At 35.0% G+C, this 17,816-nt stretch overlaps 2 protein-coding genes across 2 annotated transcripts in view; both read left to right on the top strand.

The window, feature by feature from the left end:
• The first annotated feature begins 10 nt into the window (after positions 1-10).
• On the top strand, positions 11-7,625 carry LOC123316579 (zinc finger protein 26-like). The gene is made up of 3 exons (XM_044902727.1): positions 11-233; positions 428-631; positions 2,037-7,625. Exons 1-3 carry the CDS (start codon positions 124-126, stop codon positions 5,737-5,739), a joined length of 4,017 nt encoding a protein of 1,338 aa, XP_044758662.1. The 5' UTR covers positions 11-123; the 3' UTR covers positions 5,740-7,625.
• Positions 7,626-13,908: 6,283 nt separating this feature from the next.
• Positions 13,909-17,816, top strand: part of LOC123317227 — a 51,746-nt gene continuing 47,838 nt past the window's right edge. Inside the window, exon 1 of the mRNA XM_044903644.1 lies at positions 13,909-14,140. The gene's annotated coding sequence lies outside the window, so the exon portion shown is untranslated. The remainder of the gene's footprint in view (positions 14,141-17,816) is intronic.

The raw sequence follows: 17,816 nt of genomic DNA, 5'->3' as shown, positions 1-17,816 counted from the left end.
TCTGTCATTGTCAATGACATTCCTGTGTTTACCGACTATTTGTCAATATGTCAGTATTTTCTATATAAGAAATGGCGATGTTAAAATAAATAAAAGGATATTTATTCTTCAAAACTTTAGAAGATGGATACCATCACGGGAAGTAGCTGGGAAAATGACGATGGAACCATTTCAATTGTCAAGACCGAAATAGAAGACTATGATCCAGCTGATGAGCATAATACAGAAAATGTGTAGGCTACTTCAAATAGAAATAAATGAAAACCTTCTTGAGTTGATATTAATTAATCAAATATTAGCCCGTCAGGTTTTTACTAATTATTATTTGTGTATATTACTAACCAATATTCGTTTATTATTCAATAGTATTTTATTGATTTTTCCCCTTCAATTTGAATTCTTGAAGAACACAATTAATCATTTTCAGAGATGATGAGAATTATATCAATCAATATGAAGAAGAAGGAAATGCCACCAACGAGCTATTCATACCTAAACAGGAACACCTTGAACCACAGGGTAATTATGCAGAAGGGGGAATGGACGGTTTTCAAAATGAATGCATTGAAAATAATTTTCAAGATACATCTTCGGCTGTGGGAGATGCTGAAAACTGGCCCCTCATTCAGGGGTGAGTCCTTTATTTGATCTCAATTCACTTTTTTTTTTCTTCAACTATGAGAATATTTGATTTTATGAGATTTTGAAATCGTGGATTATGGTTTAAATTTATTCAGTGAAAATTAATGAGATGGTATTCAAACAGCTATTTGCAGTCATAACTTCTTTGCTAGTTATTAGTTGTAGGTTGTAGATTTATACGGGGGTTGCATTGCACTGCAATCTTAAGATCTATTGTGTCCCCATCAGAGCTGTTCTCACCACAATAGATTATAGTTATTAGAAATACGTTTCTCAAACACATTTCAACACATCTGTACTATTTAAAGGAATCTAGTTTACTAGCAACATTTCATACAATAGTCACAGAATCAAATATGACGAATCTTATGTTACCTATTGATAATTCACGAAATAAATTGAGAATTTTTATTCTTGAATCTCTGATCAATCTCAATGTGAAATTTAGTTTGTTTCAACATCAACTATTGTTGTGAAATTGAATAAGAACCAGTAGTAGTTCTATTGGACGTTAATAATCATAGCGTCAAATGTGATTTTTCAGCACAAATTAACGTCAATAAAAACATGATATGTACATATTTCAAGAATTGCAGTTGTTTCAAATAATTGACCTTATAGCTGGCAAATATTTGAAAATGTATGAACTTGGATTACTCAGTTTTTATTGCCACCCTGTTATTGTATATAAATGAGTTACTATGTTTTATTATTGAATTATTGAAGGTTGATTTATCCAGAACAGCTTTTGCTCGACAAATTTATCTTTATCTTACTTATAATTTCACATGTTTTGTATAAGGTCTTTTTCTGAAGATTACTCTGTATATATTGACTGGCTGTATGTGGGACAAAATCTGTTGTACCGATGGTATAGCTAATTTTCCAGTAATGGGATCGTTTGATATTTTGCTAATTTTATATTCCGTGATAGCTTTAAATATTGAGTGTCAGAGTGAAATACAACCTGTTAGGCCGAGTTGCCCCAAAAAACCATAATAAAATGAATTCCATAAATACCGAGGCCAAAAAATTACTCTTTGCTCTATGAGGATGGATACTATCCATCCCTGTCCATCATCAGTGTTAACTTTACTTTTGACAGTATTGTCAAACTGACGTGGATATGTTTACTCTTGCGTTTAGTAAACGTCAAAATCTTTATTTTCTCGGGCTTTTTTTGGCCTTTCCTGATCTGGCTCGTGCTAAGAGAAAATTAAATTTTTTACTGCCCAATTAAAAATTATGTGAGAACCATTTCGTTTGTTCAACTGCAGCCACATTTCGTTTGTCCGAAAGCTCATTTTCATGAAAAATAAAAGATGATTAAGAAGAAATGTTGAGTCTTTTTTGCTTCCAATCTTATCACAGTTGAAGTTCATTTTATTTTCCAGATACACTATTCCAGAGACAGAAGAACACTTCATGAACCAACCTGGGACATCGGACATAAGCGTCTTCGCTTATAAACGTGAGGCTGAGTTGTACCCCTGCAACTATTGTGATTATGTTGGGGCCCATCCGAAATTACTAACCTCCCATATGAACAATCGTCACATCAAATCCGTCGTTTATCAGTGTCCTCACTGTCCCTACAATTCAACAATTTCTCGGAACACCAGAGATCACATTCAGTGTAAACATTGTAATGAAGACGACGACAAGCCGATCATAAAGAGAAAATGCGAATTCTGTGATTACTGCGCCAGCAGTGCTACAGCTCTGAAGAATCACATGAACAAGCATACTAAAGAGGTGAAACATCAATGTTCCTTCTGCGAATTCAATACTTTGTGGGAGGGGTATCTGAAGATGCATATTAGGAGGAAACACAGTGATCAATCTATGGATTCTGGGAGCGCGAAGGAGTATCCATGTCAGTATTGCGACTATAAAGCTGCAACTCCCAGTACTCTCAAATTACACACTAATAAACACACGAGGGAGCAGGAACACCAATGTCCTTACTGTCCTTACAAAACGGTATGGACGACATACATCAAATTGCACATTCAAAACAAGCATTTCAAAGGGGAGAAGTCTCCACCTAGCAAAGAACATCCATGCAGTTTCTGCGACTATAAAGCGAAAAATTCCACCTTGTTGAGGCAGCATATGAACAAGCATACCCGGGAGAAGGTGCATCAGTGTCCCCACTGTCCATTCAACACGCTTTGGGTCACTTACATGAAGCTCCACATCAAAAGGAAACACACCGAGAATAATGAGAGTGAATCGACGGAAAAGAAGGATTTTCAGTGTCAATATTGCACCTACAAAGCTATCAGTTTGAGTCACCTCAAAATTCACGAGAACAAACACACGAAGGCGATCGAATACAAGTGCAACCAGTGCGATTTCAAGACGACTTGGTACGGTTACTTGAAGTTCCACATCAAGAGGAAGCATTCCGCCAAGTCGGACGTGAAGGAAGAGGAGGCGAAATCCACTTTCCCCTGCAGCTTCTGCCCCTACAAAGCCATCAATCTGAGCACCCTGAAGGTGCATCAGAACAAACACACCAGAGAGAACATCTACAACTGCCCGCACTGCGAATTCAAGACGACGTGGAGGGCGTACATAAAGAGCCACATCCAGAGGCACAACGCCGACAATTTCAAAACCAGGAAGCAGGGGGTAGCGGCGGTCAAATCCTTCCCTTGTCAGTATTGCAGCTACGTGGCCACGCAGATGGGATCGTTGAAGTTGCACGTCAACTCTAAGCACACCAGGGAGAACATGCACAAGTGTCCGGAATGCGATTACGAATGCGCAGTCTACGGGAATCTGAAGATGCACGTCAGACGGAAGCACGGCTTAAAACCGGACGAGAACGGCAAGTATCACTGTAAGGAATGCGATTTCGTATCGGAGACGGCTTCGGAGATCAAGATACACCTGAACGAGAAGCACGATCTGAAGATCGAAGTCGACGATATTAAGAAGGAGGACGAGAAAGTGTACTCGTGTCAATATTGTTCCTATACAACCCTCTATCAGCAGGTTATGAAAAAACACATCAACAAACATACCAGACAGAACGTCATTAAATGCCCGCACTGTCCTTATTCCACAGTTTGGAATCATTACATGAAAGTCCATATTAAGAGGCACAATGAACCTAAAACCTTGACCGGCAGACAAAGAAGCACCAAACCTAATACAGATCAAAGTCGACTATTCCCTTGCCAATACTGCGACCACAGAAGTTTATCTTTCAGTAGTCTGAGGGATCATATAAATTCTGTGCACACTCGTGAAATTATACATAAGTGCCCATATTGCGACCATAAGTGCACTTTGAAAGGTAACCTTAAAGGTCATATCCGCAGAAAGCACCCAGCGGAGTTCATCGAGCAAGAGAAGAGGTATCAATGTGAACATTGCGATTTCAAAACGTCCGAAAGAAGAAATCTCAAAATTCACTTGAAGAAGGAACATAATATCGATGATGCTAAGGTTAAAGCGGAGAATGGAGAGTACAAGTGCCAATTTTGCGAATATAAGGCTAGAAGCCTTTACACTTTGAAAATTCACCGTCATAAGCATACCAAGGAGAACGCTTACCGCTGTCCGCAATGCGAATTTGCCACGAAGTGGCCTAATTATCTACGGAAGCACATCAAGCAACACAGTATTGGAAAGAGTAGAGTTTCCTGTTTATACTGTGATTACAAAGGTTGCTCCACGTTCAGACTGAGAAAACACATTGAAAGTCTTCACAAAACTGACGACTATTACCCTTGTCCTAAACCGAACTGTCTGTTTAAAACCATACACTACACCAGTCTTAGAATGCATTTAAAAGGTAGCATACACGCCTCGGGTGTACCCAGATCGCATATGTCTGTTAGTCGTAATTTTTCGTATAAATATAGACCGAATGAGGGTAGATACTTCGCTTGCGATTACTGCGATTATGCGTCGAAAACTCAGGGAAATTTAGATAAACATATAGAGAATAAACACGAGAAGAAAGGCATGAAATGCGGTTTGTGCAGCTATAGAACACCTTCGAAAAACTACCTTAGTAGACACTACAAATTGAGACATTCAAATGTAAAAACTGAAGATTCAGAAACTATAAAGACAGAACAGGAAATAAATGAAGATGAAAATAAAACACTAGAAAATAACAGTGATAACCAAGATGAAAACATCCCCAAACTAGACGCTCCAGAATTAGACAACAAGAGTGAAATATTTTTCACAGATCAAAACGAGACAACTGCGAACGCAAGTAATAATGAGTGTGAGGAGGTCCCAGGCGTACTGAATCGTTCTAGAAGAAAAAGAAGTTTCATTCCGTATTACGTAGAAGATAGCGACGAGGAAGAAAATGAGTTTATCTGTGAAGATTTTCTCGAAGTTGAGCTAGGGGCAAATACAGGAACCAATGATAAACAGAGCGATGTTGAATTAAACAAGAACGAAGACTTGACAAGTGATATTACCGAATCTACTACATTTGACTCCACAATGGATTGTGCTCAAGATGCCGGAGTTAATGAGATCGAAAATATTGAAACTAAAGCGCAGGATGTCCAAGAAACAATTCTTATCGCAGATGATGTTTCCTCTGAACAAACCAGTACGGGCAAGGTTGAAAGCGTAAACAAAATTAATGGTTTCTCAGGAAGAAGTAAAACTTCCAATTCAAACATTCAATCCAGAGTTATAACAAGAGGTAGGAAAAGAATAAATGGAAAGAGAAGAGTTGCAATAAAAAAAGTGATAGTCAAGGGGAATACTAAAGAAAATATGTTGGACACAAAAGTGAATCACAAAGTTGAGACCGTCAACAACCCTTCTCCAAATGTTGAAGAAGACCCTGTTGTTGAAGGAATAGAGACGACTGGAATGAGAGTAACATGTGATGAAGATCAAAGTAATCAAATAGATAACGAGAGTCATAATGTTCCTTCAAAAGAATCTACGACTACTGAAGATTTACCCGTTGGGGAAACAGTTACATCTAAAAACAATCCAGATGACCGAAAACCTTGTAATGAGGATGACATAAATCAAACAGAAGTAAAGAGTTGTAGCAAATCAATAAAAGAATCTTTGACCAGAAATTCTGATGAAAAAGATTAAGCACAAGAAGATTCAGTTTGAAGCTCAAACAAATACAGTTGGTCTTTTAAAAAAATGAAGAATAGTGCAGATGAAGAATCTTGATGATGAAGTTGATTAAAGATTGAATGAACGAGTTCAAAAAGGCTTAACCTTGTAAATATTGGAAAAAGCCCTTACTATGGAAACGATTTTTCTTAAATTATATTTGTTTTGTTGCCTGAATCATTTTAAAATCCTTGAACCTTGGCAGCTATCAAATCCAAGTGATAGAAACTTTATATTGTGTTTTCATAGTAAGATTTTTTACATTATTCGGGATTTTGTGTAAACATTGATGGTACAACTAAAGTATTATACAGCCAGTTAAAGAAACGTCAATTATTATTTAATGATCCATTAAAATTTTAATCCTCCATTAAACGGCTTATGTAACCCAATTAATGGAGGTTTAAATATTTTAATGGACCAGTAATTTATAATGACATTCTTGTAACTGGTCTATAAATTGCGACTTGACATAGTGTTGATATAAAGCTTTAATATCTTTGTAGTTGAGGAGTTCTGCGATGAAACCATAAATGCAAGAACAAAACAAAAAAAGGGCTCAAATAATGTCAAAACTTTCAATTAAACAAAACAGTTTATCATCCCTTGGATTTGTGATAGCACAATTGAATACAAGGAATTTAAAAAAATAAGTTTCCATCGAGAACTTTTTTCGAATATTTACTAATTTGTCTAGCGTTTTCGAACTAGTTGATTAAGTACATAATAATCAAATGAAAATAATGAAAGCACTCCAAAAAGATGGGAAAATGAAATAAAACGAAAAACTAATTTTTTTAAAATAGGAGCTAATGGTGAATAAATTAATCATATTATTTCATCATAATGATGAGTTTGAAACATCCTCTTTTACAGTTGATGTACAGAGTTAAAAATAGAATAGGCGAATATTATATGATACAAGTAAGCATTGAAATTTTCAATTCGATTTTCGAGTATTAGGAAAATTGAAGTTGAAAAGTTCAACTCGGTATATTTTCCACTATGTCCAATTCGAAAATGGCTATTACTCATACCTTGGAATATTTATAATTGGTTTTCCGATTAATATATAATTTTTTCATAGTTAAAATTCCCATACCTATTCTCATTTACAAGGAAAAATACTTGTCTTGTTACAGTTTTAGGATATATGTATAAGGCTTCTTTTAGTTTGATCCAATATTTCCGTTTCGAAATTTTAAGCCCTTTAAACAGATTGAATGTTGATTCAGATTTGAATCTTTGTGTTGTACATCTTAAGAAAATAGAAGAATTATGGAGGTAAAAGTTCATAGGGTGTATGTGTGACTGTTTTTATTTATTATTTTATGTACGTTAAAATATTTATAATTTTTTCTTGGTAATATATTTCCATAATTTTTTTTGTCGAAATGATTGATAACTACGCATTTATATTTTATAGACCTCTAAGAAATTTAGTAGACTGTGGAATATATGTGTTAGAAGAACATATTGAAATTTTATTGACTAAATTATATCAATAAGTCCTGTTTTTTCAATTACTTTCTTCAAAGATTACGTTAGACATATTTATTTATCTATCGTGTTTGATGAACATATTTCTTACAGGGGTTTCAAGAGTTTTTATTTACAAATTATTTTTTAGTAATATACGCCAAACTCTCAAAATTAATATTCAGGATTTGTTCCAAACAAATTTATTTATTTATATGTAGTCTCTGTGTTGTGCAATATCTGAATTGTTTCTTCAAACACTTGCGTCTATTAACTATTTTTTTCTGTATTTTGTGCCGTTATAAGTTGGATTCTGATGTACATAGTGAATGAATGTTTTAATACTTATAAGGATATACAATTAAAATGATGAAAAATTATTTGTCTTTGTTTCATCTTCCACCTCTCCAATTTATCACAATTGATAAGACTTAGAATTCAAAAAAGTAGGATAAATATCCATTTCATTAACACCAGAGTGGTTTCAAGGAAGGAAAAAACTGGATATCGTCATTTAAATGTGAATATTTCGAAACGAATGAATTGAATGGAAAAAAGTATATGCTGAACTCAGAATAGAAAAGCCTTCGAAATGAAGTATCATTCACACCACCTTCCCTATTCAAAATATAGGGGCTGGAGTTCTAACACTAATATCTAAGGGTTGAAGCGATACGGTTTTGAATGTGATCTTAGAAGTTATCCCCTTGGAATAAAAAATCGACGTGTGAGGGTGAGTCTTTCACTCGTACAAATATTTAAACAGTAGATTCTTGAGGTCAAAAGAAACACTTTTTTCCTATACCATTTTTTCCGATTCGGCTCTGATAAAAAGATATAGCAATTTTAAGTTTTCATAATGAGTTGTGCCACCCCTGGAAAAACGAAATTACCTTCAGAATAACTAGCTAAATCTGTGAGTCTATACATCCATGGATCTTTTAAACACTGTTGTATTCAGCCAAAGTACCCAATTTCTCAATTTTCACACATACTTTTTAATTTTTGAACATCAAATTACTAGAAAACGGCGCATTATACAAGAAAATATGAAGAATACTTTTATTTTACAAAAAGTTCAAATATTAAATAAATAAATAAATAAATAAATGACGTCTTCATTAGAAACCTATAAAAAAATATATACTCTCATGACCAAGTCAGCAAAGGCGAAGTCTAGCATAATGCTATTCAAACTCAACCTCCCACTGACCAGCAATGAGCTAAAAAATATTATTTAATAAAAAATATTCATTAGATGGTGTCCAACTTAGCTTTCAAGAGTTGGGTTTTTAGAATTTTTGGTATTTTTATGATACGTAATGGTCATAATGAGAAAACTGGAAGACGTGGGTGATATCTTGTGTTCGAAAAAGATTAGTCAAATAAATGAAAAAGTATATTCCGAAATTCATATCATTTGATAAAACCGTTTAAGAGAAATTTAAAAAAAAAGCATTTTATTACGGTTATTCAACAGCCTTTTAAACCGAGCCGATTCGGAAAAAATGGTAAAGAAAAACAATTATTCTTTTGACCTCAAGAATAAACTCTTGAAAATTTGTACGAGTCAAAGACTAATTCGGTTCTGCCGAATTACAAAAGCCTGCATTTCGTTTTCAATGACCCACTGTGTAGCTATAAGTTATAATCATTTGTGGAAACACTGCATTCAATAATAATGGACCAGTCACAATTCTGTTCGAATTGATCCAAATCAATGATTGAAGACAACACTTCAATAACGTCCAAATGTATAATGAATGACGCAAACAGATAGGTACAACAAAGAACGTAGTACCTACTACCTAACAAATGTGACAGGTGTTTAAAGATGTAAAAACTACTAATTGGAATAAATGAATCTGATATAATTGAATAATTCAACATTAACATCGTGATTCATGTATAGGAGATTGAATAAGGCCACATTTAAAACAGAAATGTGAAATAATTTTTCGGCCATTGTATTCATTAAATTTTATTTTCATTCAGATATAATTTTTCAATGTACCTTATCATTGTTTTGCGAGCTACAGCATGAGAAGTTATCCTAGTGAATTGAGAAAATCGAATAAGAAGACAATAGGTTCAGTGAAATTTGTGAGAACGAAGAAATGTTCTAATCGCTTCGGTAATTCCAGTGAAAATTTCTGGAACATCGTAATCTTCGCTTATTTCGTGGAAAAGTCCAACTGGTTTCTTTTCAAGAAGAACAATCGAAGTTCGAGAAAATTGGGCATATTTCTCAAGTGAGTTGATTGAAAGTTTCGTTGAATAGGGATGGCTTTTTGCCAGTTATATCATTGTTAATCATTCTTATTCGAGCTTAAATTGACGATTCCAAAAATACAGTATTTTTGTGCGTTAGAGCTGCTTTTATGAAAGGGATTGGTAATTAATAATGATTAAAAACAGTGGTGGCTCGTAGTCCTTACAGCCGAAGGAGGCTGAAATTTCAATGAGCAATAATAAATTCAAGTATTCCCAGTCAATCAATAATATTTTTTCAACATGAAAAAGTGGCTTTTTTTCTGGAATTGGTTTGCTTTGAGAAAAGTTACCACAATATATTTTATCAGCCATCAAGAACCATCAGCGTGGAGGTGAAGAGATTTTCTGACTGACAGGAAAATCTAACTGACTGAAATTACATATTTCTCGAAATTAAAAATGAACGATTAATAGTTTCGTAATGTTTTATTTCCTCAATCTTATATCGATTATATTATTTATCAAGTATTGAACCCTGACCAATAAATCACAAAACTTCCAAAATTCGAGTTATAACAACGAAGACGTTAAATCTAAATCAAAACGCGTTCTAAAATCTTTTGTTGAATTCATTCATAAAAAGAGTTCCTCTCACCATATAAGAAATGTGTGGTGGTATGGTATAAAGTCCTCAACTGTGTATAAGGTTGCTAGAGGTTGAACAGATTGTATTCAGCAATTTTGTATTTTCAAGATGTGGATATATCTATCGATTCTGAGAATTATTCTTGATAGGGAGACAAATATATTTTTTTTAATTCTACGAAAAACTAGAAATAAAATTCAAAACTGTATATAGGGTGTCTTATATATATGGAGATGAAATTTCTAGATTTCACTTTCAAGAAACTACCTCGATTTTCTACATTTTTTTTTCACCCTAAATTGCACGATACAACAGTTATGATTCTCTCAAAAGTGACCTGATGTATCTTATCCCATAAACTTGGTACTCAACCCTTCATTGTCCAGCCATATGTTTATGTTTTGTTTCGTTTTTGCGTTGCCGGAGACACCTTCCACAGGCCCTTACTTGAAATTCAATTAAATTTTGTCGAACTCCTAGGGGTTGTATCTCAGCCATCTTGAATATTTTATACAGGCAATGTTTGGTGAAACGACTTATTTTGATAAGTTCTACCCTGTGTCAAAAAAAGCATCACCTTTGAAAACAACCTGTATACAATTATAAAGATATACCTTTTTTATATCAACAAACACCTAACAGAATTTCTAATACAAAATATTAAACCCCCCACCCCCAAAATCACTCCTGGAACCGCCTTTGGACCAGATGTCATCCAGATCGTGTTCTCCAGCAAGTTTTTGCAATTTATAGGTTGTAGGAAGGTTTCCAACATTCAAACGAAACGCTCGGAAGATACTAGGATGGTTGCATTGTATTGTGGTACAAATCATGGTGTCGATTACAAACACAGATTACAGAGTAGATTACAAACTAGAGATCCTAAGGAACACAAAGAGCCCTTCCGCACCTATCTGCCCCCCCACAGCCCGAGCAATGAGCCTTTCGAAATTTATCATTACTCATATATAAGTATTCCGCAACCGCAGAATAGTTTAGTATGGAACCTTTTGGACTTTGAAGATATAAAATGAGAGGATATCTATTGATTCGGATAATGATGTATGATGTATCGCCTTTGGTGGGTGGCAAGAATCATGTTTGCTGGTTTTTGTTGAGAATATATGTTCAAGTATGATTGGTTTATATATATTGTATTTGTTGTCAGTTAATTAAGCGAGCAGTACGAGAGAATAATAGCCAGATATTGACATATGGTCAGCGGTAACCTTCAATTACTGATTATTCTTCTGAACCATACTTTTGCAGCGTCTCCAACCTTGACGGATCTACCAGGCAAGAATCGATCGACATATAGATGAAGATCCTTCGCACGGAGGTGCAAAAGTTTCCGGAAATTACAAAAAAAAAATCACGTAGTATATCGAATGAGTACCAACAACAATACTGTTTTGATTATGCAGTATCGTCCCAGTTAGTTGGCCCACATTCTGTATCTCAATGTCATTGGCATGGCCGCATGCAACTCTGATAAGTCCGATATCTTGGAGAGTGGAGAGGTAGGTATCTATCTGCTCGCTTCCGAAGAAAGTGCTCTTTGGCAATACCATCGAGATTGCATGAGTCGGAGACCGATGATGAAGTCTATTCTATGGAGGGTAGAGAGACTCTATACTTAAACCTGCGGCTTCGTACGTAAAATGCCTTCTTTTATAAACTCACACAGGAGCAGCCGTCACGTGGTAAAGCGGTCTCAGGGTCGATCTAATTTCTTACCTAAATTTGCAATTTTTCAGTCTACTATATTAATTGATCAGCAATTGAGTGAGAGTAACTCTTCTAGTAATAAATCTGAGAATTTCATCTATCTCGGCGCAACCGTTCGAACTTTTTAACTGAACCCATCTTTTCCAGGATTTTTCGAAGGTAAGTTTTCGAATCGTTTATCTCTCAATAAAAGTAACCGTTTATGGAAATGTGATACATGTTCTCAACGAGCAACTCTTCTAGTATTGAATTTGAGAATTTCATCCATCTCAGCGCAACCGTTCGGTCTTGACAAATTTTTAACTTAAACCATCTATTTCAAGATTTTTCGAAGGTCAGCTTTCGAGACGTTTATCTCTCAATAAAAGTATTCGTATATGGAAATGTGATACATGTTCTCAACGAGCAACTCTTCTAGTATTAAATCTGAGAATTTCATCCATCTCGGCGCAACCCTTCGGTCTTGACGAATTGTTAACTGAACCCATCTTTTCATGAGGTTTCGAAGGTCAACTTTCGAGTCGTTTATCCCTCAATAAAAGTAACCGCAGATGGAAACGTGATACATATTCTGAAAGAGCAACTCTTCTAGTGATAAATCTGGGAATTTCGTTAATCAAGGCGCAACCGTTCGGTCTTGACGAATTTTTAACTGAACCATCTTTTTCAGGATTTTTCAGAGGTCAGCTTTCGAGTCGTTTATCTTTCAATAAAAGTAACCGTAGATGAAAATATGATACATATTCCGAAAGAGCAACTCTTCTAGTAATAAATCTGAGAATTCCATCCATCTCGGCGCAACCGTTCGGTCTTGACGAATTTTTAACTGAACCCATCTTTTTCAGGATTTTCGAAGGTCAGCTTTCGAGTCGTTTATCTCTCAATAAAAGTAACCGTAGATGGAAATGTTATACATATTCTGGAAGAGCAACTCTTCTAGTAATAAATCTGAGAATTTCATCCATCTCGGCGCAACCGTTCGGTCTTGACGAATTTTTAACTGAACCCATCTTTTTCAGGATTTTTCAATAAAAGTAGATGAAAATGTGATAAATATTCTGAACGAGCAACTCTTCTAGTAATAAATCTAATAAATCTTTTTTTTAAATATCTCTCTTCCTGTTACTCTAATCGTTTCTGTATTATGAAAATTGTAGATAATAAAATTCTATACAACTTTTGTCTGAAGCAATTTTACATATTCTTAACCGTTTTTGAGTTAGAGAGCGATAAGGGCGAGGAGCTTAGCCACACATGTGAAAGATTAGGTTAATGTAGAAACCCAGTCTTATGTACATTCATCGCCATATCTCAAAAACATTTGAACGTAGAAAAAGTTGCTTAGGACAAAATTTGTAGAAAATGTTATGCTCTACAACTCTTATAATGAATGCGAAAACAGATTGAAGCCCAGGAGAGGAGATAATTCAAAAACATATTACCTTTATGGCCAATTTTTATTGTTTCGGCTTGCTGAAACTGTCAGATCAAATTTTTTCCTTATTCTTGAATCATTAGCTTCAAATTAAGAATTAAAGCCACCGCGCTCGAGAATGTACAAGTGACGTTTTTTTTGCAAATTTGGCGTCCTCCCACACATTCTCCTCAGGCTCAAATTGTCAGATTAAGAGGATATATACATTTCAACATGTAATTAACCACATATATCTTAATCTGACACTCTCGAGTATGTACAACGATCGTTTTTTTTTTTACTATTCTGACAGACTGTCTTAGACAATCCCCTATACAGATCTAATTTTTGGTAGAGGTTCCCTACAAGATCCAAGGTTTCTCCCCTTATATTATAATCTGACACGCTCAATTAAATACCGAATTTCCCTCTTGGGCTCCCCAACTAAAGCACACATATCTTCAATGCATTCCATTGACTGTGATATTAAGAAAAAACCGACGAATTCCAGGTAAATTGATTGGGCAATTGACGACAATCGTTCTCAGCCAAAAGAAAGTATACATCCTCATCCACCAACTTCCGACAAACCACATCCTCAACTTTCCACATCTATGGATCACCGTCACTCGTGAAATTTCTTCTTAGCAGTATGTATCTCCTTGCTGCTTACGGACGTTGTTCATACGCCGCTTAATTTCACCTCTACCGATTTAATTCTCCGCTCAGATACATCGCGGTCGGCCGCGCTGTACGAATTTCAAGACCAAGGTGCGCGCGTAAAAAAAAAAACGATTGTGTTTGGCACGCGACTACCCAGTAGTAGTTAGTGTGATCAGTGTTGTCTCTTTTGATTAAGGAATTTAAATACCCAGTTTGATTATTGGGCGGAGGTGAGTCGATTCAGTTGTCACTTTGATCATGAAAATCATCCGGACCAACTCAAAAAATCCTCCAAAAAAGAGCATAACTCTTTACAGTGCTCCATTCCAAAGGAATTTTCAAAATTCATCGAAAATGGAGAATTATTCAATTGTATCTTCGTTATTCTACTTTAAAGTTACCTCTCTTCTTGGATATTTCTGTACAGGATGTCCCAATAGAATTTGAATAGAGGAACATGAGTCAAATGACACCTCATTCAAAAAGTCTTCAAATTTCCTTCTTAGAAATATCCACATAGACTTTCTCAGTTCAGTAGTTTGGCAAGAAAACAGATATTTCCCTCTGATCGTTTAATTTTATTGTGTACAAAAATATTAGGAAATCAGTCAAGCTTAATGTTCGACTTGAGCTTCATTTGCATCCATATAATAATAAGGACGTGATATATAGCATATCTTGAAAGACTTCTGGTGAAAATATAGACATTTGGGTAAAATGATAACGCACTTGTTCCTATAACAAAATATTCTGGTGAAAATATAGACATTTGGGTAAAATGATAACGCACTTGTTCCTATAACAAAAAGGCAACAAAAATGACGTTGGTATATTTGAGAATTTTATGAATAGTATATTGCTTCTATTTAAGATGAAATATACTCCTCATAACTCAATAGAAACCTCAGATAATTCAGTCTCTAATGGACATTAGGAGGAAGTATTATTACATTACTTTTTTAGGAACATCCAGTTAAGAAAATATCCGTATCTGCGACTACATAGGTCTTCAGAAGTTTTGGAAATTATCCAAAACAACTTTGCGTCCAATATTTCTCATAATATTCAATGCCATATATCAAAAAGTTCTAAGGATTTCCATTATTTAAGTTAAAGGATATTCAAACCTTTCCATTCTAATTTGCACTTAGCAGCGAATGAATATTCGAGAAGAATACACTAAGCATTAGTTTCATTCAGTCATCATGCAGCATCGTGAAACTGAAAGTGTAAAACTACTGAGTGAGAGTATCTTGATTTATACTTACTTTCAAACAACAACAATGGGTATATTGCTTATATACAATGATAATTATTATCAATTAATACCACCCACTGTCAGACCACATGTTCGCAGATACCGTAGATTCGGGTGACTTGGGACGATTGTGAAATTCAACTTGTCCCAAATCACCCACTGATTTGGGAGGCTTGGGACACAAGTTACAATCTATTGATTTCTCAACTCTCAAATGAAATAGGTGACTTGGGACGGTGTATAGTTTTGAAAAATTAGAATTTGTGGTTACATAGTTGAAATTCGGTAAGGAAATTAAATGATAAACCCCTATTACAGCGAAAGTAAATATATTGCAACTCAAATGTAAAGAAACTAAACAAAACAAGGGAACTTTGATTTCTTTGTGGAAATAACGTAAATAATAATAGCCTGCGAAAAATTGGCATATTTCCTGCTGCCAATGCGCCACTTGCATCTATTCGGCATTGTCCCAAGTCACCCTATGAAACAACAAAATAAATGAATGCGATCCGTGTTGCCGTTTGACTTGTAAGCAACCTGAAACACAACATGAAACCTTGTTTCATGACATATCTAATATCCCAATATGCCACGTATCCAGAAAAAAAATTACACATGCACAAAGCGAAAAATATGTACAGGACACTAAAAAGTATAAAGACCATAAAAACGTGCTTTTACTCTCCTGAATTCGTTAATTTTTCCTGTCAATTCAAACGCTCTGGTTACGGCAAACTCAACAGGAATTATTTGTTAAACTAACCGAAAAAACGCTACACAATCTTATAAATTTGTCCCTTCACTCATAAATGGTATGAAACAAAGAAATCTTCAAGGGGGTTAATTGTCCCAAGTTACAGGACTGTTCCAAGTCACCCGAATCTACCGGTACTGTAATTCATTATCTTAAATCTCAAACTAGACTCTTCATTTTGTAACACCTACTTGTTCTATATCTTTGAAGAGCACGTGAAAAATACTTTACAATGATGGCATTATTGTTCTTCCTTGTGCTCGTCCACCAACACCGAATGGATTGGCCAGCTGCCTCTTCGGACCAAAATTGTATTGAACATGAGTAGTCTGCTATTTCACAGCAATTACACCGCTTACCTGACCCACCGCAGACGTTACAACAGCTCGTCAATGCTTTGACGGATGTTCCTCAAACTTTCATTGATAACCTCATTGACACAATGCCGAATAGAGTAAGAGGACTTGCAACAGAAGAAACCTGGTGGAATTTTTATTTTGTAAATTTCCCTACCTCCATACATTAGTGATCACTGCATTCACAAAATCGATTCCCTTTACATATGATTACATTTTCGCAAATTATCCTCTGCAGTGTATGAAGATCGTAGAGAAATACCATTTTATAGGAAAATCTGAAAATATAACAACATTCAACAGAAAATCGTTAACAATAACAATAACTTTTATTAGCATCAATAATTTACATGCTTCGTTTAGCCAAGGTGTGGAAAAAATACGAAAGCACATAAAATATCTTAAATTTCGTTTAACTAAGAATACTTCAAGTAACTGCTGATTTTTATATCTCAGTTTGTCTCGATTCAGTGGCCAAAAACACTCTTTCACATCGGCAGAGTACGAATGTTGTTGAGATGAAGACTTTTACGGCAATCTTCATTAAAACGGCCGGCTGTGTGTGTGTGAAAGTTGATAGTATCGCTAGACTATATTGGGAAAGTGACAATCTATACACTGATACAGCTTTCTTGAACGCGAAAAGTGGGACAAACATTTTTGTATTCTCCGAATTGTTATTTTCACGGACACGACATCTGGCAAACCGGCGGTGGAGTTTTCATTCAGTTAATTTTTCCGCAACTGACGGACATGAATGAATTTTCTTTTTTTCGAAATCGATTCGAAAGTGATTCGATTCGACTTGGAAGGCGGATGGAGTAAAAGTTGTGTTTACGGAAGGATTTGATGGAATTCGATCGATTTATTCCCATAAAACAGTCATTTTGATTTGTCGGATGTATCGTTTAGGAATTTTCCTTCCAAAAGCAAGTAATAGAATAGACTTTCATCAAATTTATAAAAACTGATGTGCGGACAGATGATGATAGCAGTTTCAAGGTTATTTCCTTGACTTCTTTCTTCTGGAGAATGAGAGGAAAAGAAAGTGAAACTATACAGGATGTTTTCTAATTGAGTGTCAATACTTATGGTGGTGATTTTTGGGCCCATTTCAAGAAAAAAACTTTATATGAACATATGTCCTAAACGTCTTCCTTTTTGAGATAGAGGATCGTACAGTTTTCAAAAATAAATCATTCATTATCAATATCTACAATACCACTTCAAATATCTCAATGAAATTTGTCATACATGGTTACTATGAATCAAGAGGCATTTTTTAATGTATCACTTTTTTCTTAATTTCTACCAGTGGCATTCGTACGTAATTTGACCTACATATTTTGGCAGACATGCATGGTACGCCTCAGATTTTTCCTGAAATAAAAATAATTTTTGAAATTCCCAATCATTTCTTACCAAAGTTGATCACTTGACTTTTTTCAATTCGATTCACGGTTTCCGCTTAAAAAAATAAAAACCGTTTCTCTGCATGATCATAACAATATCCTTAATACATACATATGACAATA

This window comes from Coccinella septempunctata, chromosome 7 (genome assembly GCF_907165205.1).
Source record: "Coccinella septempunctata chromosome 7, icCocSept1.1, whole genome shotgun sequence".
Classification (NCBI taxonomy): Eukaryota; Metazoa; Arthropoda; class Insecta; order Coleoptera; family Coccinellidae; genus Coccinella; species Coccinella septempunctata.
The sequence above is the reverse complement of the archived record's forward strand: the minus strand, read 5'-3'. Positions and strand labels throughout refer to the sequence as shown.

Bases quoted from the DNA above. Each gene is read 5' to 3' on its own strand.
- LOC123316579 (XM_044902727.1), top strand. From the start codon at position 124: ATGGATACCATCACGGGAAGTAGCTGGGAAAATGACGATGGAACCATT. The intron at 234-427 runs GTAGGCTACTTC...AATCATTTTCAG, and splicing joins GAGCATAATACAGAAAATGT to AGATGATGAGAATTATATCA. The intron at 632-2,036 runs GTGAGTCCTTTA...TTTATTTTCCAG, and splicing joins AACTGGCCCCTCATTCAGGG to ATACACTATTCCAGAGACAG.